A 22,367-nucleotide genomic window follows, 5' to 3' on the forward strand; every position below is an offset into this window, starting at 1 on the left:
TAATTATATAATATAATAAAATAATAATATATTTATAATTTAACTTATATATATAATTAATTAATTATCTTTTAATTTTAAATTTAATTTAACTTAATGCTTTTTTTATATACTTTTTAAATAAGTATATATTTATAAAATAAAGATTATTAATATAAGAATAATAAATATTATTTATTTAAAGAATTGTTTAACCTTAAGCAGCCTTAGCTTAATAAAATACTTAGTAAGCAATAGCCTTATTATTATATATAAATTAATTAACGCAACCAGGCCTTTTGCCTTCCTTCTTTTTATAGTTAATAATAAGCAACCATTATATTAATTAAACATTATATTGCAATATATAACTTAATTAATAATATTAAATATAAATAATTATATAATTATTTATATATATATATATTTATAAAGTTATAATAAAAATAATATATTTTATAATATACTTTTTTTACTTTTAATATATTTTTAAAATAAAATTAAATATTAAAACACTTTAATATAATTTATTAATAAATAAAATACTTTTTTAACTTTATTTAACTTTAATTAACTTTAATATTACCTTAAAGTTAATAAATAAATAAAAAGTTAATATTAATTAATATTAATTACTTTTAATTTCTTATTTTTAATTAATTTTATTAATTTATAATAATTAAAGGTAATATAATATAATAAAATATTATTAAGGTTTTAATAAGATAAGCTTTTTTAATATTAATTATATCCTTAAATTTTATATTAATTTTATTTTATTTTACTTATTTAAATATTTAATGCATAAAATATTAATAATAAAAATATATATTTTTTATTTAAAAAAGGAAAAATTAATTTAACTTTATAAGTAATAAAAGAATTTTAAAAAATTATATTAAATTAAAAAATTTATATAAAGCTATATTTATTTTTAAGGTTTTATATATTATTTTATTTTATAATATAAATAAATAATATAATTATAAAGAATTATATATTAATAATTATAAACTTAATTTAATTAAAAAGTAAATATTTATTTAATATATTATTAATTAAAATATTTAAAAGTTTTTTTTATAATTTTTTAATAAAATATAATTAACTTTTTATTAATATTATATAATATTAATAAAATTAATAAACATTTAACTTAATATTTTATAAATTTATAACTTACCTTTAAACTTAAATTTAATTATTTTTATAATTATTAAAAACAATTTTATAAAATTTAAAAATTATTAAGAATTAATTTAAGCTATTTTATAATATAATATTTAAATATAAAATTATAAATAATACTTTTTATAATTTTAATAAACTTAAGTTTATAATAAATATAATTATTATATTAATAATAATTATATATATTAATAAATATAAAAAATTAATATATTTTATTATTTTATAAATTAAGTTATAAAGTTAAGTTTTTTAAATAATTAAATTATTAAACTTATTTTAAATAAATAAATAAATAATAAAATTAATTTAAAATATATTAAATAATAAATAAAAAATATATATTAAATATTAATATTAAATAAATGTAAAAATTATATTTTAATTAAGTTTAATTAATATTATAAATATAATAATATTATTTTTATTAATATATTATTATATTTTTTTTTTATTTACTTTAATTATTAAATATTATATTATATTTATTTTAAAAAATATATATATAATAATTAATTAATTTTTTTTATTTAAGTATTTATTAATTATATTATTAAGTTTAAGTTTTTTTATATTTAAAGTAGCTTATAATAAGATTTTTTATAATAAAAATTATTAAATTTATATTTAAAAAAGTTAAAACATCTTTTTAAAATCTTAATTTTATAATTTTTTAACTTAATTTTTACTTATAAACTTTAATATAATCCCTTTTTATTTTTCTTAAAAAAATAAAAGTTTTAAATATTATTAAATACTTAATAAATCTTTTTATAATTAAGTTTTATTAAAAATAAAATCTTTATTAATTAAAATAACTTCCTTATATTAATTATAAAAGTTATAAATTAAATAATAAAAAAATATAAATAATAATATATAAATATATTATTTTAAAAACTAAAGTTTATATTTTTAAAAATATTAATATAATATTTATTAAATATTAAAAAATTAAAAATAATATTTATAATTAAGGAATTTTAAGCTTTTATTTAAGAGAAATAAAAGGGAAAGTAGTTAATTATTAAAATAAATAATAATGTTCAAAAGATAATTTATAATAAATTAATTAAATAATTGTTAGCTGGGTTAACGTACGTTGGTTGATAGCAGATTGATTGTATTTAAATTGGCTATATAGAAGGAAGGAGGGTTGCGGCCGTAGGCTGCAGAACCTCCCTTTGGCTATAGACTATCTAGGGGTGGTTACGTGCTGCCGCACGTGACCCTTGCCTGCCGGTGCTCTAGTGCTAATTGCCCATAGTGCCTATCATGCCTAGTGCTGCTGTCCCCCTATGGCACGTTCATAACCATAATAATAATAATATAATTATAATAAAGTTAAATATAATATAAAAACTTATAAAAAGGATAAAAAAAAGATTTAATTAATTAAATTTTAATTATATTATATTAAATTTAATGTAGGAATAATACGTATGGGCATTATATATAACGTGCCCATGTAATGAGTGCGTTGCAGGCAATGCATAGATTTAAAGGTGCAAGGTTTAGATTAGTCTTATTAATAGCAGCTGCCAGCCGGCATTAACCGGTTGTTAGCTGGCAATTACGTGCCCTGCGCATGAATTACCATAGCTAGCTTATAGCTAAATAAGGAAAGGCTGCAACTTTATTATAACTTACCTTTATATTATAGCTAAATTAATTACTTATATAATAATTAATTATTATTATTCTTACTTTTTATATATATAATACTTATTAATATTAATTAATTATTAATTAAAATAATTATAATAAATAATTAAATAAAATAATAAACCTTTATTTTAATTAATTAAGTAATAATTATTAATAATAAAAACTACCTTAATTAAGTTATAATATTTATATTAAATAATTAATATTAATATTATAAGGGTAAGTAATTATTAATAATAAGGACTTGCTTAATTAAATATTAATAATTATATTAAAATTAAAATTAATAAAAAGAAATTAATAATACTTTAATTTTTTTATTATAAAAATTTAACTTATTAATTAATATATTTTTAATAAGGCCTTAAATTTATTAATTAAATAATGTATTTTATTATATAAAACCTTTATATAATAATAAAAAAACCCTTAAAAGCCCCCTTGTAATACCCTTAATTATTAATACTTTTATACTTATAATTAACATACTTTTAAGCCTTTATAACCTTTATAAGTAAATATAATTATATAAAACCTTTATATAACTTTAAAAAACCCTTAAAAAACCCTTATTTAATATTTTTAAAAAGCTTTTATTTATAATTAATACCCTTTAAAGCACTTATATAATATTTTTAAAGCTTATAATTCTTTAAAAACCCTTTAAATACTTAATAAAATAAATATTTTAAGCATTTTAAAGTATTAATAAATAATATTTCTTTTAAGCAATTTATATACTTAATTAATACGTTTAATGTAATACTTTAAAATATTAATAAATAAGTAATTAATATAATCTTTTTATTTACTTAATTAACTTAAAATTATTAAGAAAATTAATTAAGATTTATTATTAATTTAGCTATATAAATAACTTAATTAAATTTTTAAAATATTTAACTTTTAATAAAAGTTAGCTTATTTATTTAATAAATATAACTTTTTTTATATAATACCTTTTTTATTTTTTTTATTAATACTTTTTAATAAAATTTTAAATATAAATTGCCTTAAAGCTAATAAAAATTAATTTATAAGTATAATATAAGAATATTCTTTTCTTTTTCTTTACTTTAATAATAATAATAATACTTATTATTAATTAAAAATAATGCTTATTATTAAGTAATAATAGCTTTATTATTAAGTAAGAATAATGCTTATTATTAGCTAAAAGAATTATGTTTAGCATTAATTATAAAAAAAGCTATTAAAGTAATAAATAATTAATTAAAGCATAGCTATTATGATTTAAGCTTTGCTTATTATAATTAATTAACGGGCTTTAGCCTTATAAAAATAAGCTTTAACGCAAGTATAAATAAAGAACGAATTTTTTCCTTTATACTTTAAATATAAACCTTATTTAAGCACCTTATAATAAATAACTTAAGGTTAGCTTATAATATATATTTAAAGTTTTTTTATATTATAAATTTATAATATAATTATATAAAACTTAATATAATAAAACTTAAAAAGAATAATGGCAGCTCATTAAGCCCTTTCTTATCTTAAGAAATTCTTATAATAAGAATATTTAATAACTTAATTAATAAAAATAAGGGTTAAGTTTATAATAAATAAGAAGGTAATTAATATTAAAGAAGCTTAATTCTTTTATATATTTAATTAATTAAAAACTTTTTATAATTAATTTTTACCTTATATTAATTTTATAAAAATATTTAAAAGGTAGTTAAAAAGCTTTTTTAAAAAAGTTTACTTTATTCTTAAAAACCCTTTTAAGTAAAAATATATTAAGCTTAGCTTAATTATATTATAACAGCATTATAAGGAAAAAATAGCAAAATTTCTTGCTTAATTAAATTAATTAACTTATATAATAAAAGCTTAAAATTAATTAAATAAATATAAAATATTATTAATAGCTAATAATTTAACTTTTATAGCAAAAGCTTAACTTAATTATAAAAAGTAGCTAAATATATTTAAAGCTTTTTATTTTACCTTATAATAATATAAGGATAGTTTTAACGTTATAATAAAAAAGGATAATATTTAATCTTAAAATAATAAAGCAATAAATATTAATATTATAATAATTTTAATAAGCAAAGTTAAGTATTTTATATATAGCTAGCTTAGCTATTATAAGTATAATTATCTTAATTATTATAAAAAAATAAAGATATAGCTTTTATTAATTAAGGTTAATAAGGGGAAAGAATTTATTTAAGGGGGCATAAAACTATTTTATAAAGTAAGGCTTAAAATTTATCAGCTTAATGCCAACTTAAATTTAAAGCAAGCTAGCTATATATTAATTAATTTAGCGTTATAAAATGCTTAAAATTTAAGAATTTTCTATTAATAAAGCAAATTACCCGTAATTAAGCGCTAATTAATCGCGAATTATATAATAAATTTATGGTTTTAAGGTTTTAGGTAAGGAAGCTTATATAAAAGGCTTAAATTAAAGAATTATAAAAATATTATTAATTTAGTTATTAGCTTGCGCTTAAATAATTATTTCTTATTAGCTTGCTTTAGCTAATATATTAAATTATAAAAGTTAAAGGTATATTAATTATGGAAAATAAGTTAAGCCTTTAATACATTTAAAAGGCGCTAAAGTATAATTAAATAACTAAGCAAAGAGCGATATTTAATTTATAATTAAATTATAATATTCTTTATTTTTTATTATATAATTATCCTTTAAAACTTATTATAAGGACTTAAAAAAGGAAAATATATTATAGTTTAAGCTTTGCTTATTATAATTAATTAATAAGCTTTAACCTTATAAAAATAAGCTTTAGCGCAAATGCAAATAAAGAGCGAATTTCTTTCTTTATACTTTAAATATAAACCTTATTTAAGCACCTTATAGCAAATAACCCAGGGTTAGCTTATAATAATAATATTTAAATACTTTAAAATCTTAAAATATTAATAAAAAATTATTTCTTTTAAGTAATTTAAGCACTTTTTTTAAATAATTATAAATATTTTAAAGTATTACTTTAATAACTTAATAACTTACTTTTATTAACTTAATAAATAATTTAATTAACTTAAAATAAATAATTTATAAAAGAAAAATACAATCTTAAAGTATATATATATATATATATAAGATTATTAATATAAGAATAATATATATAAGCATTATTTATAATATATTTATATAATAAATATATTATAAGTAATATATAAATTTAAAGATATAAGGTTTAAATTAATTTTATTAATAATAATTATTACTTAACGTTAATTAATTATTAATTAATAATTATATGCTTTATATATAAATTATTATAATTAGCTTATAATTAAATAAAAAAAGGTTGCAGCTTTATTATAACTTATTCTTTATATTATAATTAAATTAATTATTATTATACTTACTTTTTTTATATATAATACTTATTAATATTTAATTTAATTAATATTAATTAATATAAATATATTTAATATATTAATTTATAATAAATTATATTATTTTTAATATAATTAATATTAATTAATATTAAATATATATTTTTTATTAAAAGTTAATTAATTTAAATTAATAAAATTAATTAAAAATAAGGAGTTAAATATAATTAATATTAATTAATATTAACTTTTATTAAATTAATTGCTTAAAATAAGTATTAAAATTAATAAAAGCTATTAAATATATTAAAAAATTGTTTATTAATAAATTACGTTAAGTTAAAAGGTTTAATATAATTTTCTTTAAACGTTTTAATTATTTAAATAATTAAAAAAATTATTTTCTTTAAAAAAATATTTTAATATTATAATTATTAATTTTTAATGCATTAAATATTAATATTAATATATTAATAATAAATTAATATAAAAAATTAATATTATTTTTATTAAAACTTAATTATTTTTATTTAAATTATAATTACTTACTTTACTTTATATTATAGTTTAAGCTTTACTTATTATAATTAATTAAGGGGCTTTAGCTTTATAAAAATAGGCTTTAATGTAAGTATAAATAAAAAGTAACCCTTTTTTAAAAAAAAAATATAAACCTTATTTAAATACTTTTAGCCTTAAAAGTATAAAGTAAGCTTATAATATATATTTATAATATAATTATATAAAACTTAATATAATAAGATTTAAAAAAAAAATAATAATAACTTATTAAGTCTTTTTTTATTTTAAGAAACTTTTATCTTAAAAATGCTTAGCAATTTAATTAATAAAAATAAGGGTTAAGTTTATAATAAATAAAAAGATAATTAATATTAAAGGGGCTTAATTTTTTTATATATTTAATTAATAAAAAACGTTTTATAATTAATTTTTATTTTATATTAATTTTATAAAAATGTTTAAGAAATAACTAAAAAGTTTCTTAAAAAGGGGTTATTTTATATTTAATAATTCTTTTAAGTAAAGATATATTAAGCTTAGCTTAATTATATTATAATAATATTATAAAAAGGAAATAATAAAGTTTTTTATTTAATTTAATTAATTAACTTATATAATAAAAGTTTAAAGTTAATTAAATAAATATAAAATATTATTAATAATTAATAATTTAATTTTTATAATAAAAATTTAGCTTAATTATAAGGAATAGCTAGAAATATTTAAAGCCTTTTACTTTACTTTATAATAATATAAAAGCGTTTTTAATATTATAATAAGAAAGAATAATACTTAATCTTAAAATAATAAAGCAATAAATATTAATATTATAATAATTTTAATAAGTAAAGTTAAGTATTTTATATATAATTAATTTAATTATTATAAATATAATTACGTTAATTATTATAAAAAAAATAAAGATATAACTTTTATTAATTAAAGTTAATAAAAAAAAAGTTTATTTAAGGAGGTATAAAAATTTTTTATAAGATAAGGCTTAAAATATAATTAGCTTAATATTAATTTAAGCATAAAGCATATTAATTATATATTAATTAATATAATATTATAAAATATATTTAACCTTAAAAAACCCTTATTAAGAAAGTAAATTATTAATATATTAAATATTAATTAATTATAAAATATATAATAACTTTATAATTTTAAAGATTTAAATAAGGAAGTATATATAAATAATTTACATTAAAGGATTATAAAAATGCTGCCGGCTTAATAATTAACTTATATTTAAATAATTATTTTTATTACTTAATATATTAAATTATAAGGGTTAAAGGTATATTAATTATAAAATAAGCTAAGCCTTTAATATATTTAAAAGGTATTAAAGTATAATTAAATAATTAAGCAAAAAGCAATATTTAATTTAAAATTAAACCATAATATCCTTTATTTTTTATTAAATAGCTACCCTTTTAAGTTTATTATAAGGATTTAAAAAAGGAAAATATATTATAGTTTAGGCTTTGCTTATTATAATTAGTTAACGGGCTTTAGCCTTATAAAAATAAGCTTTAACGCGGGTATAAATAGGGAGCAAACCTCTTTCTTTGCACTTTAAATATAAACCTTATTTAAGCACCTTTGTGATGGGCTTGGGCTATTGCCCAAGCCGTAATGCATGCCCGTGCCGGGCCCACACTGCACCCAACCCTCTCACGTGACGGGGCACACACTTAAAAGATAGATCCAGAGTTGGGCCCTTTCAGGGCCTAACTTACTTCTTAGATATTGCAATTCATAACTCCTTTTGGGTACCTTCCAGCAGACGCTCAAGGCCAACCCATAACAACCTTTAACTTTAAAAGTATAAAGCAAGCCCATAATACTTTAAATTAATTAAATAAATTAAAAATAAGGAATTAAATATAATTTATATTAATTAATAATAAATTTAATTAATTCCTTTATATTAAATAAATATTAAGGTTAGCTAAAGTTAATAAAAATTATAAAATTATATTATTTATTAATATGCATTACTTATTAATAAACCATGTTATATAATAAAGATTAAGATATTTTCTTTATTAAATATAATAATTTTATAAATATGTTTTTAATTAAAAAGTTAATTATTTTCTATTTATATTAATATATATTATAATTTTTTAAGAAAACCTTTATTAAATAAGCTTATAAAGTATTATTATAATTAATATTTAACTTTATAATTATTTACTTTAATAAAAGTTAAAATAAAGAAATCTTTTACTTTAAAATATTTAAATATTTTTAAAAACATATTATAAAACTTTTAAAGAAAAATAAAAATTTTATTTAATTATTAGCAATAAAATTACCCTTAAAAGGATTAAAAGAAAGTTAAAAAATAAAGGTAAAAAGAAGTATTATAATATTCCTTTAAAAGATAGGAATAAGGATATATATTAAGCTATATATAACTTTATACATAAGCTAAGGGAGGGATAGTTAGAAAGCTAAGCAGACAGCAAACAGACCAATGGATAGTTGATTTAAAAACACAATGTGGCCGAAGCCTCAGTTACTAGTAAGATACCATTATTAACAATGATTAAGCTTGGCAGCTCGCATTGTGAGTACGGACCGACCGTCTCTCGGCCGTGATGGGTTCTGCCGGCGGAACACCGAGCACCGGCATCAAGAGCACCCGATGAGTGTCACCCCTCCGGTCCCTCCGGGTCACTGCCAAGTCAACTTCTTGTGAGATTGGAATAATTGTCACGATTAATGTCAATTCTGGCCAGAAGTTGGAGTGAATGTTCACTCTGCGATGCCGGTATTCTGCAATATTTGCAGGCTGAATCGCTCCGGGGAATCCAGTCCAACGTCTTATGAAAGATCTTCCCATATGAGGATGGCTTTGCACCTGTTCTTGCTTTTAAATCGATCTGGCTAGGCACTCTACATATGGATGCCATTTCTGAGAAAACTAGCCCATGCTGAGCACAAATGACCAGACAATGGCAATGATTTCTTAGCACCCATCTTTCAATTGATTACCTCTGCTTAGTATACATAATACCTTATTTAGAGTCCATTTAACTTCACTCTGATCTATAAATCCTGGACGGCTTTTGTGGAAATGCTCAGCATCGTCCTTCAAAGGGAACGGGTGCGAACTGCCATAGTATGGTTAGGAAAGATCCTTACTGGCCCATGAAGTCTTGCATGGTGAGACGCTCATGTAGTGAAATGTAACCAATTATGCTGGTTCTCAACCTATTAGCTCACTGGCCTAATCACTTGTTCTCATAGTTGCCCCTTGAACATTTGGTTGCAAGCATAAAGCACCGTGGTGAGCTGTTGATGTGCTCCAATGCTGCCTACCCTGTGGCCCATCCTCCGTTATGGCATGCTGCCGTTGGTCTCGAGTGACCAAATTATTGGCTGTCAGAACATGCATTATGGCAGCTGTGAAAGCTCCAAAGGCCTCAGTCATCACTTCGATCGAAACGCAGGCTACGCACCTGCAATTTGAAACATTGATATAATCGATAATCGTGTTACTTGCGAGTGAAGACTGGCAGGCCAGGTTGTTCATGAAGCGGTGGCGCCCATTCACTCCCGTGTGGGGCTGCCAAGGCGTAGGGCTGCTAACGGGCTGCTGTACTCACCCATTCACCCCTGGGGTTCGGTAGGGCTGGTCGCGCCAGCCAGCCCCTAGCGGCGGTCTTGGGAACCTCAACTTTCTCAGGTCTGCACTGCACATGCACCTGGAACTTTGAGCCACGATTTGTGGATCTCAGCTCGGCTAAAATATCACAGCCGTTGCAGAAGACTTATCCCACGTCTTTTGGATTGATTTGCCAAAACTCGCAAAAAGCTCAGAATGCGCACACGCAAAGCCAACAAGTCCAAACGATTCAGCTTTGCCGACACTTACGGCATCGAGTCGGACGAGGGGTCGGACGGGCCGGCTGAGGTCGAGGATTCTGACGAGGACGACGATGTCGACTTTGATGTAACGAAAGATGCCGATGAGGGGCAAGGTGGCAGCGACGAAGATGAAGACGACGACGAGCCCGATGGAGCTGTTGAGGATGAGGAGCCACTGGGAGAGGGGGAGGAGCCTGAAGCGGTCGATGGGGATGACATCGTTCCTGTCGAATCCGAGGACGACGGCGGCGACGATACAGCCAGGAAGCGCCAAAACAGAGTTCCGAGGGGCAGAGGCAGATGGAAGAAGAACCTCCCTAAGCGCGCAACTGTTCATGGCGTGCCTCCGTACCCAACCGACCTGCGGAAAACCCGGGTGTATGATGGGCCCTTGAAGCGATGGACCCGCAGCCACCAGCTTCTCGTCATGCTATACGGACCCGGCGAGGCACGCATCGCTGTCGCAAGAGGCATGTTCAAGAAATGGTTTGCGAACCAGGTGCTCCCTAGCAGAACTCACACTGGCAGAGGGGGTGTCATGCAGAGTCCCTGGTTGGCCGAGGACTACGAGTTGAAACAGAGACAATGGGCCAGGCTATGGTACGAGAAGTGTCGCTCTGCCAAGCAAATTCAACGCTCTCGCAAGATCCGGCCGGACCACGTCGAGATGTTCAAGCCAGCCTCGGACAGCTTGATATGTTTCGTAGGCCCCTTCAACAACCAGACCCAGGTGCGATCCAGCTACGGGTTTGGGCAGCCTGTCTCGGAAACTGGACAGCCGCAAGCCGCGATCGATCCAAGCTTACAGGATGGTGCTACACCAGCTAGTGGCTGGCTGTTGGACACAGGCGGCTTGCCACTGGGCATCGGCTGGGCACCGGTCACGGGACGCCAGGAACAGTACCTGGCCGTTTGTACGGTTCCGCCTTCGGACCAGGAGCTCAGGCTGTCGCGTGTACCTGAAGAAGACCCAGAAGAGAAGAAGAGGGGCAGTATCCAGATATGGTCGATCCCATGCCACAAAGATGGCGGTGGCTATGCCGGCTTGGTCCACCATCTTTGGTTCGACTGGGGTCGACCGAAGCGACTACAATGGTGCCCTGTCCCTTCGCCTGACGACTCGAAAGTCGGGCTACTCGCCGTCTTGTGTGGGGATGGTCAAGTCAGGGTCGTCGAGATTTCCAAGCCAACTTCTGGCCAGACAAACTATGGTAAGTGATAATATGGCTAGACCATCTCCTCGTAAAAGGAAGAGGAAGAAAACCTGTGCCCTGGTTCCATTTGCTGATGACTCTCGCAGAATGGATCACGAACCCGGTTGCCACCGTCGGCTTCACGGACGAGTACATGGTCCTCGCAACATCTCTCACCTGGGTCAACACCAACCGCCTCTGTCTGGGCCACACCGATGGCTCAATCAGCCTCTGGTCTATCTACCCCCGGCAGATGTTGATGCGGAAATCCGTCCACATTAGCTACATTCTCGACATCGCCAGCGGCTTCCCTTCATACCCCTATCACATCTCCTCCACACCCGTGGGCGGTTGCCCGACCGTGACCGACCTCAATCTCCCGAGTGCCGAGACTACGTACATCCCCATGGTCGGCGCCGTCAACTTCCAGCACAACCTCGTGGACTGGAACGACCACTTGCAGGGCTTCTTCGGCATGCACCCGGCGCCGATCCCGCACAACACCATCATCGGGTGGGGCCACATCCGCTACTACATGCAGAGCCGCACGCTCATGACGACGCCCAGCCCGCCCATGTGCCTCGCGTCCGGGCGGACGCACCCCTTCACCCTGGTCGGCTGCGCGGACGGCAGCCTGTGGGCCATCAACCCGCTGCGCATCCTGCTCAAGGACCGCGGCGACCCCATCTACAAGCTCAAGGTCCTGCAGCACGAGTTCCGGCCCGCGGCCAAGCTCGGCGGCGGCGTGCCGCTGCCGCTGCTGCAGCCGGGCGAGGAGGCCGTCCGCGGCGCAGCGAGGATCCTGCAGGGCTTCCTGCCCGAGATGAACAGCAACCCGCGCGCCGAGTACGTGAGGGAGCAGAACAAGAAGAGGAACGAGGCGAACAGGAGGAAGTCCAAGGGCAAGGGGAAGAAGAAGGCGCTCGATGACGGTGATATGGATATCGATGACGAGGATGACTTGCTGACGAAGGGGGAGGGCAAGGCGCTGTCGAAGCTGCTGGATGAGACCAGAGCCGTTGTCCACGACGCAAGGACGAGAGTCGTGGTGGCAGCGTGGAATCCCAATGTCGAGTGTGGTTGGTGGGCGGCCGCCGCGATGGGGTCGGGGCTGGTCAAGATCATGGATCTTGGGGTCGGAGAATAACCATGGAAAAGTCATTGAGTTGAGTCTGTGTGGGGTCTAGTCAAAAGACAGGATGTTTTCCGGTGCAAATGAGATACCCAATACGATGCGAGGACGATGCAAGGAATCTATATGTCTCTCATGTGTCTGTCTATCTGTGTATCGAATGATGCTCTAACACCTCGCTCCGAACGGTCCATGATGATAATCGAAGGCCTTGGTCATTCCGTAGAGATGTGACGCAGCAGCAAACACGATGAGAATGTGGAAGATCTGATGTGAAGAGCCCCATATATCAAAGGTCTTTGGCCAGCTCCGCTCCGGCCATCGCAGAGCGTAAAGGAAGGCTCCTGAAATATACAGCAGGCCCTGTAGGAGGACCCAGGAAAGCCCCATGCGCTCATTGAGCTCTTTGTAGCCGTATATCCTCAGGCCGTGGATAACAGGAAACACGCCGGAGACGCCCAAGCCCACAAACATCAACGCGCGGTATGGTCGCCACTCTGGTGTGCGGAAGTGCTCGAACCAAGAGACGGTGAGACATCCCAGGCCAAGTGCCCAGATCTGAGACAAGTGTCAGTAACTCCATGCGTAAGTGCGGTTGAGTATAAGCGGCATCAACAGAACAGATATTGTGCAGAACAGCAGGACATCGACATGTTGCGTGATATTTCAGTACCATGAAGGAGACTCACCAGAGCGAGGTAGACCTCCAGCAACCTGGGCAAGCAGTAGAAGCCGTAGTACATGGCGGGCATGTAGCTCCCCATAATGAGGCACACGATGCCCGTGTAGTCGAGCTTGTTGCCCCACTTGGCCACGTCGGGCGAGTGGTTGCAGATGGCGTGGTAGGTCGCGCTCATCCCGAGACACAAGAAGGCGCCCGCGAAGAAACACCCAAAGACCAGCCAGTCCTCCCAGGTGGCGGTGGCATAGCGCGGCGCGATGATGGCCTCGTAGAACGAGTAGGCGACGGCGCCTAGGGCTGAGAAGATTATGGCGCCGAGGAGATGCGTCCAGACGTTGACGGTTTCGTCTGCCGCAGGTCAGTAGAGGACTTGTGATGAAGTTTCCCGTAGAGTCTTGAGGACCCTGAGAGCTGGGCGTCGGGCATGGCTATGTCCATAGTCTACATACTGTGGATAGAGAAGATGCTGCCAAAGGACAAGAGGTAGCTGTTGCTGGTGGGCCGGTAGCCGGTGTGGATGAAGGCGTTGTCTTTGCGCCAGTCGGGAAGCTCATCCCAAGCCCAGAGCACCGTGTCTTCTATCTTGCCTTCCACATTCTTGACTTTGTCCAGGAGGGTGTTGGAGTCGCTAGAGCTTGGAGAATCATGCCGGCGCCGGCGCACATTGGCTTCGCCGGTGTTGACCGTCATCTCGAAGATGTAATGGATGTTGTGGGAGTCCGTGTTCTGTGCCGCTTGGGGGCTACTGTTGACAGAAATAGAGGCTAGATTGCCTCGTCTTACATATCAATATGGAAATTCGGGTGGTGCCATATGGTCTTACGTTTATCTTTTTTGTTGATTGTTGGGATTTGGCACTTGCACATGCCGGGTTCATTCAACTCCATCATGCCTTCCGAGGTCAACAACTTGGATGACTGGATCAAGCTACCGAGGTGGATTGGCAGACACGTAAGAGGATTGGCACTGTGTGTGCTCTGCCAGAGTCAATCCCCAGGCCCTATCGTGGGCGCTAAGATTTCGATAAGCGCTGCTAGCAGTTGGCTGATGACAGTAAAGACACTGTGCACACACACGTTGGACCCTGAAGATCGTACAACAGCGGGTCTCGATACACTTTTTTTCGGTGGACCGCTGTGAGGCAGCTCTGGTCTTCATGTGAGAAGCCGGGAAGATTATCATCATGGGGCATAATGTCTGGTTGTGAACGTGGAAGTGGTGGCCTTGTTGGGGGCCCGAACGAGGTCACTGACAGCGGCGAGAGGGTCAGAAAGGCCGCACCTCCTACTCCGACACCCCAGCGCGAAGGGTTCGTGCGTATGAGACTCGTTGGTGAATAAACTGTTGCTCGAAGCAGAACCGATATAATTTCAGTTCAGAGGGCGGCGCTCTTGCTGTAGATCCACCTGCCAAAGATATCCCCCGCTATGCTTCCCAAAATCCTACCTGACGTCCTTGTTGTGTGCTCGTCATGTGCTCGTCATGAGCGCGTCTCGTTCCTAGGTCTCGTAGACCGTATTAATGCCCTGATGCGACGAGTGTCTTATTTCTTCCCACTCTTTTTAATGCCTTGTCCTCCGATACTAAGAGGGCCCTTGCCGCCGGCCTTTGCGGCCATTTCCTTTCTCGCCTTCTCCTCTGGATCATCCATCGCGTCAGTGACCATGGTCGTTGAAGATTGGAGAAACAGGGAGAGGAACAATCGGGGGTACCGAAATAAACGTACCGGCCCTTTTCTTCTCTTGGAAGGCCAAATCGTCTTCGTCGAGCTCCTTGTTCGCCTTCTTGGCCGCCTTGAGAGGCTTGGCCTTTCCGCCTGTGTCTGGATGTCAGCAAACATTCCACGAGAGTCTGCGGACTAGTGATCCGAAGTATGCGAACCTTGTCTGTCGGCGCCGCCCATCTTGCTTGACTGGCTGCGGAGGTTTTAAAAGAGGATCGAAATATGCGGGCAGGCGGGCGCGCGTGAGGCTTGGATGTCTTGTCAGGAAGGCGGTTGACGAGTGCTGACGAGGAAGAGAACAGTGAGCGAGGGGCGGTGTCTTTGAGTTCTAGATCCCCCACGCGGGTTGGGAGCAGTGCCCAAGTGGGCTCTAGGACCCCGGTCGCACTTGGGATTCCACTTCCTATCGATAAGGCGGGCGGATCCGACTGACTCAGCCAAACGACGTCCTTGCCTTGCTTGGACCTGTTCGTCGATACCTAGCCTAATTGAACGGATGATGATGCTGCCGTCTTGAACAAACTTGCCTTCCTGACTCGACAATAACCTATCAACGACGCTCGCGCCATAGCTACTCTTCCTGCTCCAGCAAACAGCGATCGCTCCGGACCATGTCCTGAGTCTACGAAGAGTTGACAGGATTGATCCGGTTGGCCTCTATTTCCTGCTTGCTGCTAAGAGATTACATCAAATTTGACTGACACGTGCTTTTTTGTCTCGCGACAAAGCTAGAGGATCAACCTCGTCTCTTCGGCAACATCTCAGAGAGTTTGACGCCCGGTCGTACTCCATTCGACACCATGTCTAGCTCCGACGAAGGCGAGATCAGGGAAAACGGAGTTGAGGTTTCCAAGGCAACTTCACTGCCTCAGACTAAGAGAAACGGTGTTGACCGTCAGGACAGAAGCCAACTCAGCAACACCCGCTCTCCCGAGCAAGGCGACTATCGGTCTCGATATCCCCGTTCACCCCGTGGCTACAAGCGATCCCGCGACGATGACCGCGACACATACCACAGAGGGGGCAGAGGTGGCTCCGACCCGCGACACTTCAGGGTTCACTACGAGGATGGGCCACAACCACAAAGCCGACATGCGTACGAGGATCTAGACCGTCCAGCCTCTCGGGGACGCTATGAGAGCGCGGACCGTCCATCCGGTCACCGCCAATACGACTCAAGAGATCGTCCGTCCGGCGCGTCTCGATACGACAACCGCGATCGCGATTATGGGCGGGCTGACAAGCGACCCCGCACTCGCAGTCCATCTCCCTACAGACACAGCCGTGGCGACGGAAGGGACAGGCATCAGAGAGGCAAATGGGATGCTGACGGCCCCGGCCGGAATCGTCTAGGCGAGCAGATTGAAAATACCAGGAACGGTGCACAAACTGCTAAGCAAGTACGGGATGACACCGCATCCAAGCGGTCCCCTGAGGCTGGAGCCAAATCTGTTTCCAAAGAAGTTGCTAAATTTGATCAAGGTGCTACGGATGAGCGCATGGCTGAGGGCACCTCGCATCTGCACATAAAGTACAGCACCACCCCCCTCCAAGCTGCGGGAGCAGCAGCTAATGCCAAGCAGAGACTCTCCAAATGCCGCCAAGGAGTCGAGACCAGAGCCAGACGAAGACTGGGATGCACCAACCCCTCTCGACGAAGAAGCCGAAATCGAGCGGCGAAGACGTCGCCGGGAAGCGCTCCTAAGAAAGTCTCGCGCCTCGACCCCTTTGCTTGTCCAGGCTGTCCAGGCTAACAAACATGACCACACTGTCGAAACTCCTTCAGAGGCGGCCACGCCACAGAAGACTCCCAGGACTCCTGCATCTGGTAAGTCAAAACCAAAGACGGCATTGTTGCAACCCGCTAACAAGGTAGGCGCGGCTTCGCCTGCCGGGCGCACTCAGGGTAGCCTGTCTCCAGAGGCTCTCGCCGTCGCAAATGACCGAGAGCTGATCAACACTCATGGAGATGTCAAGGCTACCGAAGAAGATGGACCGTCGGCAGCAGACTACGATCCGACTATCGATATGTGGGAAGACGAGCGCCGAGATGAGATGCGCAACGGGAACATCGGTCTGCATGGCGAGGGCCGCCGCGAGTCTGTGGATGCGTCAGGCAAGGATGAGCCAATGAATACGACGGAAGCTGAGAACGAAGATGACGATGACTTTGACATGTTTGCAGAAGACTTCGACGAGGAGAAGCTCGCTGCGCCGAAGTCTGCGCCGAAAGCCAAGGCTCCTACCGAAGACCCTATCGCTTTGCAAGGAGGCAAAGGGGGCGGCATCCTCGAGGACGACGACAAGGACGGTTATTACAAGATACGGCCAAGCGAGATCTTGAACGGCCGGTACCAGGTTCAGTCAGGTCTCGGAAAGGGTATGTTCTCTGGTGTCGCCAGGGCCGTTGACATCACAACCAAGAAATTGGTTGCCATCAAAATTATGAGGAACAACGATGCGTTGAAGAAGGGTGGCTTCACCGAGATTGCCATCCTTCAGAAGCTTAACTCGGCTGATCCAGAGAACAAGAAGCACATTGTCAAGTTCGAGCGCTCGTTCGAGCACAAGGGCCATCTGTGCATGGCCTTTGAGAACCTCAGCTTGAACCTGAGAGAGGTTCTGAAGAAGTTCGGCAACAACGTCGGCATCAACCTCCACGCGACGAAGGCATATGCCTATCAGACTTTCTTGGCATTAGCACACATGCGCAAATGCAGCATCATTCACGCGGATTTGAAGCCTGACAACATTCTGGTAAACCTACAATCCATAATGACTTCAGATATCGAGGCACAAGACTTACAAGGTGACAGGTCAACGAGCAGCGCAACATCCTCAAAATTTGCGACTTGGGCACGGCCATCGATCGAACTGACGCAGCGACAGCACACAATGAGATCACTCCCTACCTCGTCAGTAGATTCTACCGGGCTCCCGAGATTATTCTTGGAATGCCAAATGACTATGCCATCGACATGTGGTCCATCGGCTGCACACTGTACGAGCTCTACACGGGCAAGATTCTATTTACGGGTGATAGCAACAATCAGATGCTGCGTGCCATCATCGAGATCAGGGGCAAAATGAGCGCCAAGCTCTATCGCCGGGGTCAACTCTGGCAGATGCACTTTGACGACATGGGAAACTTTGTCAGTCAGGAGAGGGATAAGGTCTTGGGAAAGGTGCGCTACAATTTTCTTTCCGTCTCTCGTCTTTTTGGGCACACCCCTCGTCACCTGCACTACGACAGCATGAAGCACGGTCATGCATAATTGCTTGGTCGTGGAGCCACGGTATATTTGGGAGTGTCTGCCACACTGCGGTCGTTGCTGTCTGAGTCGTGTTAAGCGCTGCTGCGGTGCGATTCCACGCACGCTGGCGACCCACTCGCAGGCTGAGCAAACTATCAAGGTTATGCAGGGCCATCACTCTTACCCTTCCTCCTCCCGCAAGTGCGGGTCGCCAGATGGTAGGCCAGCGTTGCGACCTGCGGTCCGACGTCGCCAAGGGGCAGACATGTCCTGGCCTGCAGAGGCCAGCGTAGCCGCTGGGCCACCAAATCGCAGCCCCGGCTGTCCCGGTGACGACTGCCTCCGCTTCCCGCCACAATGACTAGCCATCCTTCGCGGCAGCGACCCGCTGGCGGCCCTCGGAGCTTATGCATGTGACTTGCATCCTTCATGCCATCCCCATCCATCCTTCAAGATCCTGTATCACTTGGCAAAATGTAGTCTGAGCTGAGAGCTAACCTCATTCTTCTGGGCACCAACAGACCAATATCAGAATCCTGAATGTGGTGAAGCACACGGGACCTTCGCACACGCCTCATGGCCGCATCCAGCGGCATGGACGAGGTGGAGGCCAAGCACCTTAACTTATTTCACGATTTGTTGGACCGATGCCTCGCTCTTAACCCTGACAAGAGGATTACGCCTGCGGAAGCGCTAAAGCACCCCTTCTTTCATGAGAAGATCGGGACAAGCACGACATCGCGACGATGAACCGCGTGGGGAGGGGTGGATGGTTGCTTAGACAAGAATGAGTGGGTACATAGTGAGTACTAGAGAAACTGAGGTCGGATTCATTGGGCCAATTCCTGCCGGCCTCACGCCTGTCGATATTTGACCATCTCCGGATTCCTTTTTGGCAGTCGGAAATAGACTTTCACGTTAGATCAAGTATACAAAACGGGCATAGAATTTTTACATGTGGTCAGCAATTTCTGAGATGAAGTGCTTTACCTCTTTCAGAGTATTGACATCCGCCGCCAAGCCCCGCAGCAACCTTGAAATCAAATATATGCGGCCAGTGAAATTACGCCCGGGGAATCGTCTTGATCAGGAGGATGGTCACAGTGCCGTACCAACTTGTGGTAGTCGTCCTCGCCCGGGGTCTTCGGTCCCCGCAACCAACACAGCCTCAGGGTCTCATAGTCTTCTTGATGAAGATCGTGAAATTCAGCATCAAGCTCTCCCAACCTTCACAAATGGAGTCGCCGAAGAGGAGTACCTCTGCTGCGATCATCCTTGGCATTTGAATGTGGGCAACCGTTGACCTCTTCACTATCCACACACCTCGTTCCCTTTCCGACAAGGCACCCCAGAGGGGTTGTCCCTACCGTGCCGTCACTTGCCACTTGGCATTTTGACAACGACGGTTGTCGTCGGCCATCAACCCGTCGCACAAGCCCAGAGCAAAAGGCCAGGGGGCCAAAATATCTCATCGCCACTGGGGCGGCCCCAGAAACGAGCATGATCAATATCGATCCTGGGCGGCTGCTGCTCGTGAGGTAAGCAAGGGCAGGACGGACGGAGCGCCTACTGCATGCAGTCATTCTCGTCCGCCCACTCGCACAAATGCTGGGTGCCGGGCACACACACGCATGCAAATGCCGTGGGACCTTGGTGCTGCCGTTCGTCCACTGCAGCCGCCCGAAACATAACGAGGCTCACTGGATTGTGTGACGACCGGGCGGGAGGCCTTAATGCTGGGGGAAGAGGAGGTACACCTATCCGGTTAATATCAATGGCTGACACTGATGAAGCTCATAAGCAATGGAAGGGGGTGAGCCCCTTCTTGCCCATTGCGGCATTGTGGCGCCCCGGACCTGTCAGAAAGGTCATGTGTAGGTCTCGCTCACTCACAAGCTCCCATGGTTTCTGGGCATGCGTGCGCCTGCTTCCGGTGTAAACCAGTGATGTGAATACCGCCAGGGCAAACACCTTGTTCAGCTCCCAGAAACGTACCCCGGTGCTGCAGGTCCGACCGGTCACGAGACAGGACGATGTGCGTCTCGAGGGCACATGTCCCATATTAAGGCACAGCTGGTGATCCCCGCCGACCGAGCGGGCGACACAAGAAGACGCAAACTTGATAAACATTTACCACTCAGTCACTCCACTGCTGGCTGTCTGTCTCTGTCAGCCAAGAGGGCGCGTGCCCCTGTAGGCGAAGAGGAAGGCGGAGGCAAACAGGGCAGGTGGTGAGGGGAGCACACGTTGGCGCTAGGCGACATGTCAACTTTCTCGGGTGTCCAGATCGTCGTGGCTCTCTTTCCTGTGCGACGAGGGACGCGAGCGCCTTCCTTTCCCATAGCACATCCTTATTCATCAGATGAGGCGGGAGATCCTACCTCGGGATCCCTCGTCCCACCTGACAGGAGACGTCGATCCACCAAACGTGAGATCTGCTCTTTTCCCCTTGTGCAGCATCTATCTCGGTCGTGTAGGTGGCCACCCTGGGGGAGGGTCGCACCAGTCCATCCTGCAGCGCCGTATCGACAGATGTCCGTCCACGCCCCCAGCTGCGAGCCTGTGAGGGAGTGAGAGAGAGAGTCGGAAAAAAGCACAAGTGCCCAGGGAGGAGGAGCTGGACCAAAGCGGATGCAGCACGACCGGCACTTGTCCAACGGGGTGTGCTGCTGCGCGCGTCGACAGCCATCGTGCATGTGCGACCGGTGGCTTGTCTTTCCTGTCATCCCATCAGCTTTTGAAATGTGTGGTAGTGGTGTGTTCGTGCTCACTGGCAACTTTTCTCGGAAGGCCGCATGACGGGCCCCCAAATGTAGCCACCCAGCACGGCGCCCGTGAGCCACCAGCGATCTCAAGAAGTGATCTCGCCAGGCGCCGGGCGTCCTCCTTTTTGAGACTTGTCAGACGTGCGCCCGACAACTGCAGACGAGGCTGGGCCGTCGGTGTGCGAAGCCGCGCCTGTGATTGGACGGCCTGGCTGGAAGGGATGAGGAAGGCTGGCTCTTTTGATACAGCATGTCTTGGCCCCCAGGATTTCCGTTGGTGGATCGGTTCCTCAGTCCCCTGCACCTGCGCCAACTGCTTCTGGTCAGTGAGTCTGTGCCGCCTGGCCGCTCGCAGAGACTGGTCCTGCGAAGGATGGGAAAAGCTTCTGATAGGCCCGGTGGCAGACCACTTTGGTCACTTGATATGACCCATCTGCTGTTCTGCTCTTCCGGGTCGCCACTGGCGTGTCCCTATTTTCTGAACAGTCAGGAATGGTTGCATGCAGAAAACCACCGAGCTAAGATGTCATTAAAGTCGGTGAATGTCAGGATATCCTGACAGTGGGCGGACGAAGTTCCGCAAGCACCAGGCCCAAGGAATGCCTTCACCGTGGCTGTCTCCGTGGGTCAGGGGGTCAGCGTCACTCGGGTATCTCTTGGCGCGCACACGGTAGGATCGTGACTACATTTGGATGGAGATAGCACTTGCCATCGAGATCTGAATTGGCAGTCGCTGTTCTTTGGCTGGGCACGACTGGAGCTCTGCGGACCGTTTTCACGCTACCCAGAGGCTGTTCATGCAAGCCGTGCGCCCGCTAGCTTCCCCGACAGCGTGGATGCTCCATTGGCTTTGGTGCTAAGCTGGTCGACTACAACGGTGCTCTCGCCAGGGGCCCATTCTAGAAGGGGGGAGCATTGATAGCGTGACTCCTTCGGTCGGCCAGAAACAAAACACTATTTTTGATGGGGTCGAGATGGTGGTGTGCAGTCCTCCCGGTCCATCGAGATTGATGTAGATGAGGTGA

General features: G+C 38.5%; 3 protein-coding genes across 3 annotated transcripts; 2 read left to right on the plus strand and 1 right to left on the minus strand.

Annotated features, from left to right (window-relative positions):
* Positions 1–10,546: 10,546 nt before the first annotated feature.
* Positions 10,547–12,933, plus strand: INS49_000326 (uncharacterized protein; the record flags this gene model as incomplete). Its single annotated transcript, XM_043161164.1, has 2 exons — positions 10,547–11,804; positions 11,894–12,933. The coding sequence occupies 2 exons, from the start codon at positions 10,547–10,549 to the stop codon at positions 12,931–12,933; spliced, it is 2,298 nt and encodes a 765-aa protein (XP_043029670.1).
* A 153-nt stretch (positions 12,934–13,086) lies between these two features.
* On the minus strand, positions 13,087–15,503 carry INS49_000327 (uncharacterized protein; the record flags this gene model as incomplete). The annotated part of the gene is made up of 6 exons (XM_043161165.1): positions 13,087–13,476; positions 13,608–13,948; positions 14,050–14,334; positions 15,185–15,238; positions 15,327–15,416; positions 15,482–15,503. The coding sequence occupies 6 exons, from the start codon at positions 15,501–15,503 to the stop codon at positions 13,087–13,089; spliced, it is 1,182 nt and encodes a 393-aa protein (XP_043029671.1).
* Positions 15,504–16,123: 620 nt separating this feature from the next.
* INS49_000328 (uncharacterized protein) lies at positions 16,124–18,598 on the plus strand (the record flags this gene model as incomplete). Its single annotated transcript, XM_043161166.1, has 4 exons — positions 16,124–16,854; positions 16,907–17,151; positions 17,200–18,080; positions 18,140–18,598. The coding sequence occupies 4 exons, from the start codon at positions 16,124–16,126 to the stop codon at positions 18,596–18,598; spliced, it is 2,316 nt and encodes a 771-aa protein (XP_043029672.1).
* Between the last annotated feature and the right edge of the window lie 3,769 nt (positions 18,599–22,367).

The sequence above is a fragment of the Diaporthe citri genome (genome assembly GCF_014595645.1).
Source record: "Diaporthe citri strain NFHF-8-4 chromosome Unknown scaffold_1, whole genome shotgun sequence".
NCBI lineage: Eukaryota > Fungi > Ascomycota > Sordariomycetes > Diaporthales > Diaporthaceae > Diaporthe > Diaporthe citri.